The 6,000-nt window shown below is 40.9% G+C and overlaps 1 protein-coding gene across 2 annotated transcripts in view; it reads right to left on the bottom strand.

Annotated features, from left to right (window-relative positions):
- Positions 1-965: 965 nt before the first annotated feature.
- LOC147884329 (putative HVA22-like protein g) overlaps positions 966-6,000 on the bottom strand; it is a 28,155-nt gene continuing 23,120 nt past the window's right edge. For both annotated transcript variants that reach the window (XM_087399013.1, XM_087399014.1), the window contains exon 6: positions 966-1,864. In XM_087399013.1, coding sequence (XP_087255139.1) covers positions 1,523-1,864 — 342 coding nt within the window. In that variant the 3' untranslated portion in view covers positions 966-1,522. The remainder of the gene's footprint in view (positions 1,865-6,000) is intronic.

Below are 6,000 nucleotides of genomic sequence, written 5' to 3'. Positions count from 1 at the left end.
TAACAAGATATCGCCACGCATCGGCGTAAATATCAGCAGAACATCGATGCCAAAATCTAGTTACGTTTTTCCAATGGTCTACTTTTTATACTATTGGACCCAAGAAAAATTTTCTGGGCAAACCGTAGAAAGAAAGTGATGAAAATGGACCAATGCGTAGTAATGCATATTAAGAATCTATAACTAGTACACGCTCAATTATGATGGTAAAGCATGCCACAATTGCGATTTGGAATTGAGTTAGCATAGATAGAAAATAAAGTTTTGAGTTGACCAGCACCTTACAGTCACATAGACACAAGACTTCATTGAAAGGAATTGAACCTTAAAAGGTATATCTGATTATCAAATAATATGCATATTTTAAATGTAAGATATCGTAGACTCCAGCTTAGATCTACTAAGCACTTGAATTCACTGTGAGGAGAACGATGATAGGCATGCATCACTGTTAAATATATCCATAATGATCTGAAGAAACTTATTCCATTTTGTGCTCCATCAAGAACATTAAGCTCTACTTACCTCTAGACAATTGTCGGGAGTTTAGTATGCCTTGATAAGATTATATGAGTTTTTGTGAGTTTAGTATGCCTTGATAAGGTTATACAAGATTATGCATGATTTTAATCTTAGGATAAGAAAAATGAGGTCCTATGAGCTGATATTAGCTACCACGTCACCTTCTATTTGATCCTGTGCAGCTATTTGAGAACTCAGGTGTGAATTGGAGTGGTTTGTGCATACAAGTGGAGTGCAAGAATTTTTACATAATAGACATATTCATAGAGAGCAAAGTGGATGTAATCTTTCTCTTTGTGATGTAAACTTGGCACTCTTATAACCTCCACGTGTTCCTCAGAAATCTCATCAATCTTATACCAGACAACGACCTTAGTCAAACCAATCCTGATGTACACATTGACTACAACTTTGTACTAGGCAATGGAATCTCACTTGCTGATGCTCATACATCTTCAAAGGGGAATATCTTGTAGCTCAGATACTGTCGAGAAAGCCTCCAAAAAAAGGTGAATTAGTTATTTGTTCTTTGGCTTATAAAATTGGCAGCCAGGCTCCTTTGTTTACTCAATATAAGCTACTCTCTGTACAATAATGATTGCATACACCCTCAGAGCTGTACTGGTATGTATGAACAATTAAAGATAACCTTCCAAGTTCCAAGTTTTTCCCACTAGCACTTCACATATGCTTGATCTCATGGTACTCCTTATATACACAGGAATAAGTTATTTAGGAATACTGCTAAAAAAATCATTTAAGGTGCGGATGACCCAACAAACATGATTTCTTCCTTCATTAGGCACACCATCAGGGTCTGGTAATAAATGAATGAAATTTCTCATGACACCTGGGACATTACTTGAGCATGGCAGCTAGGTATCAGTGGGCTTGTAAAAGACTTCTGGCCATAAATTCGAACAGATCTACTGCTCATAGCTAAAGCTGCTTTTCCAAGGATCACATAAAATCAGTCGCTGAACAGAAGAATGAATCACCGTCAAATGCAGAAGCACTTCCACCACCATTTGAAGCAAGTCCCTTGTGCATGAATCTTCGCTGGTGTATCTGCCATACTGTTAAGCTCAGATCCTTGAGATTCATCTGTATCCGACCAATCAAACCCTCTCTCTCCATCTTCCTCATGGACATTTTTCTCGGGAGAAACTATGGGAGCCAGTGGTTGTATTTGCCACACTCCATTAGATGTTGTGGGAGGTTGTGGTAATGGTGTCTGATCGCAAAGAAGCACTTGGGAAGATTGTGGTGGTTGCAGATACCCAGCAGGCAGCTGTGCCTGATACATATGTTTAGAGATTGCTGGATTCACTTGAAGGTTATCCTGTTGACAAAATTCAGTACGGTAAATCAGAGTACAAACTTTGCAAGAATTTTGAGCCTACGTGTGTTGCATTTTAAATGGATGTCAATATGCATTTGTAGGTGATAGTGGGGACAGCCAAATTTGCGAAGGAAAAGGTTTTAAACCAACTTGCATTTCTTCCTGCCAACATCTCATCCTTCTGGATCTCATCAAGTTTTCTTGCTTTTTATAATGGTACAGAGATCAGAAACACTGAAGCACCCCCTCAGGATTAGTCTCAACTAATCTGGGGGTTCTCGGACAGCTACTTGCAAAACCACCATAGATCAAAACTTGAACACAGGAGCACTTTGGTGTAGGCTAGTGCATCACCACCCAACCATAGATTCCTCAGAATCACCCCTGAGTTAGAGGCCAGGCAAACAGGCCACCATTCTCCCTAGGTAAGACTGTCCCTCATACAACACAGACCCATTTGCGCACAGGTTAGGGAATATATAGGCCTGGACAGACTCCAACCAAGCTGGGCATTCTTGGAAGGTCTCACTCCTAAGAATGACCCAAATAATACTCTTTTATAGGCATTGGGTATCTTAAATGTCTCTACACTAAGACTATGTCAAATGTACCAAGCGTACTGCATGTCCAAATTGTCCGAAGGTTAGGACACGTAGCCATAAGTTACCTAACCTTAATATGTCTATATCTGGACATAATATTCTCCCCTCCTTATTTAGAGGAAGTTTGGGAGATGAATTCTAGAAATTGTCTTCGAAGAGACTCCGGCCTCTCCCAAGTTACTATCCCCTTCTAGGTCATCCTTCACGTAACCTTGTGCTCTGGAACAATCTCCTAAGCTGTTGATCTCTATAACTCAAAGACATTCCAGCCTATGAGAAACATAAGTAGACAGATCCTCAAGTCGCACGAGTTCTGTTGGTATTTCAGAGTTATAAATCAAGCATTATCACAACCAAATTGAAAGATATGCAATTGAAGATCATGATGCTGAAGATAGACTAAAAATGTTCTTGTATTGGACTGGACGAAGGCTCACCCCTACCGGGTTTGTTGCCGTTACAGAGACTGTTGGTTCATGGATTGAACAATGAGGAATCACAATGAACACTTCTTTATTCATGAGTGGTTATATATATAGGCAACTGCCTCCATGTTGGTAGATCCTAGATCCACAATCATCTCCATGATTATCTCAATCAGTCACCTCCTATGATCACTCCAAATCCACACATCACACCAACCTGACATACCTAACTGCCAAGTCACTAGAACCTTCTAGCACACCTAAACTCACACACTCCTTGCATAGAACTCCTAGCCCATAGGCACACACACACACATACATCAATTTGTCCTTCATTCCCTCCCACAAATTCATGACCTCATCCCTCAGCAAGAGTACATGGAATGCTCCATGGCTTTCCCACCATCATGTGGCAACACACATGGCCCCAACCTGTGACTCACTCCTAGGACTCTTGGTTTACAACTGGGAGATAGACAATGACTATGTATGGAAATCCCCATGAGTCCAACAAGAAAAAATCTCAAACAAAATACTAACGATCATTTAAGGATGGACTATCCATGGCAGAGAACCATTATTGACCTCACACACAAATAGCTTAGAAAACATATGGGTCCTCACCCTTGTCAAAATTGACTTGGGTGTTGTAAGCAGTGAGAGCTTTAACATCCCCTAGTTCTTCTTCTTCTTCTGTCTCTGCTTCTAACCACAAGGTTTACTGAACATCTCTTCTTTGCATAGCATTCTTTTTCAAAATGTCCAGGTTTTCCACAAAAGTTGCACTTCATTTTGCTCTTGCTCTTGAAGTTGCTTTTGGCCAAATATGCCCCATGTTCTTTCTAGTCACTTCTCTGTTTGATTTTCCTTTCCTCTTCCAAGAGGGATGCCTCAATTTCCACCAAACTAATCTCTGGTATATTGGTGAGTGTGGTGACAATAGTGCCATATTCCTCATTTAGGCTTCTAAGTAAGATCGCAATTACAATGTCTTCATCAAGATTAAACTTGATGCCAGATAATTGAGTCAGTTGCTTATTATGGAATTTAAATGTGAAGAGATGAATTCTTCTCTATCCAATTTTAGATCAAAGAATTTGATGAGCAAGCTAAACTTAGAACATCTCCCCTGTGCTCCAAAAACATGCTCAAGATGAGTCCATGCAGCATGAGCAATCTCACAACCATCAATGTGGTGGATAAAAGAATCACTCAACCCAAGAGCAATTATGGCTAGTGCTTTTTCATCCTTAGGGAGCCATAAAGCTTCTCCTTCCCTAGTTGTTGGTTTATTTTCTTTTCCATTAGCCACCTTCCAGATCTCCTTTTTCATGAGAATAAATTCAAGTTTGGTCTACCAAGTATGAAAACCCTCTCCCTCAAACTTATCTTGATTTTGGAGGCCATTTGGAAAGATCTTACCAATTTAATGGTAGTGTCTAATCCCTTTACAAAAGATCAGTCTTTCTGAACAAAGGAATCACCTTCACCATATAGATGCAAATTACTAGATAAAAATTCAGAAAAACCTAGTTGTTTGGCATATGCATAACCAGTTGGCTTCTCCCACAACCTCTTAACTGGGGTCTTCTTTACCTTGTACTTTGTCCTTCTTCTTGTCTTCTTCGAGTGCTTAGCATTGGAAGGGCATTGAGAACTTGGCATGTTGTCAAGAAATCAATATCAACTAAACTTCAAAGAACATTCTCTGAACTGAAAAAACAATCTCTGAATCTCTGAACTGTACTTTAACCCTCAAGCATCACCTTAGCATTTAGTGTAGCATCAAACTTCAAGAAATATCTAGAAATACTTGCAGAAAACAGAGGAACCTTGGAGGCTTGATACCTCACTCCACATAGCATCAAACTTGGGGCTTTTGTTGCGCAATCAGAGGTACACAGGAAGAGAAGGCTCAGTACAAATCTCAAACGAAATGGCGCGTCACATCACCCAGGGCAGCAACATCTTCATCAACTGAGAAAGCCATGTATTCTCCTAAACCAACTAGTTTTTCGTCGATTTCTCCTCATTCACTTGACCATTTGCACTCAAATTTTACCAACAGGTGGCTCATAGGGTCACCTAGGTTTTCCTTAGAGCATTTGAGGAATGGTGGCTCCAGCAGGCTCAATTCTCAGAAATGGCGTGGGCTGAAGAAAGAGACGGCACGGGCTGTAGAAGCTATATTTCCAAAATTCCTCCCAGGTGGAAGTGCACCCTAACGAGGGGAAGCTATAGTAGAGAGGGCATGAGCAATGGTGGCTTGTAGGTGGAGAACAGACTTGAGGCATTTCAGGAAGGTAGGTAGAAGTGAAACTCCATTTGGGGAAGAAGAGGAAATCTTCTTGGAATCTCGTGGATACTCTTCCTAGGCACTAGGATTCTCAGCAAGCTCTGATACCACATGTTGGTTCATGGATTGAACAATGAGGCAAAGATGAATCACAATGAACACTTCTTTATTCATGAGTGGTTACATATATAGGCAACTGCCTCCATGTTGGTAGATCCCAGATCCACAATCATCTCCATGATTATCTCAATCAGTCACCTCAAATGATCACTCCAAATCCACACATCACACCAACCTGACATACCTAACTGCCAAGTTACTAGAACCCTCTAGCACACCTACACTCACACACTCCTTGCATAGGACTCCTAGCCCATAGGCACACACACACACATACATCAATTTGTCCTTCAGAGACTTGGGACAAAAGACTAGACACACAGATTCCTACGAAGAACCTACAAACCTAAACGTAAATCCATACAAATAATATCTCTTCTATTCACATACTTATAAGCTATCAAAGTAAATCCTGTTAGTGTTAAGGTGAACTTTTGTAGGGGTTGAAGGGGTGGGGAAGCACAGTGGACACGTGGTCACCTCCCATGCAAACTATTACATGGTTTAGGAGTTGGCATGGAAAACCCTCAATGTTCTAGAGGTCGCCTTCTTTCCCATACGGTTCGAAGGTTCTTTGCTCTTTATGAGAGTCCACAGCTGGCTCGTGGCTTGAGGCGAGATTGCTATTGGTGATTGCAGGTGGCACAGTCTCTCTCCCGAGCTTCAGTGCAGTGTATAGTTTCATGGTCGACC

Source organism: Dipteris shenzhenensis, chromosome 27 (genome assembly GCF_047967505.1).
Source record: "Dipteris shenzhenensis isolate YYH24624 ecotype China chromosome 27, Dip_SZ_1.0, whole genome shotgun sequence".
Classification (NCBI taxonomy): domain Eukaryota; kingdom Viridiplantae; phylum Streptophyta; class Polypodiopsida; order Gleicheniales; family Dipteridaceae; genus Dipteris; species Dipteris shenzhenensis.
This window is presented reverse-complemented; position numbering and strand designations above follow the sequence as displayed.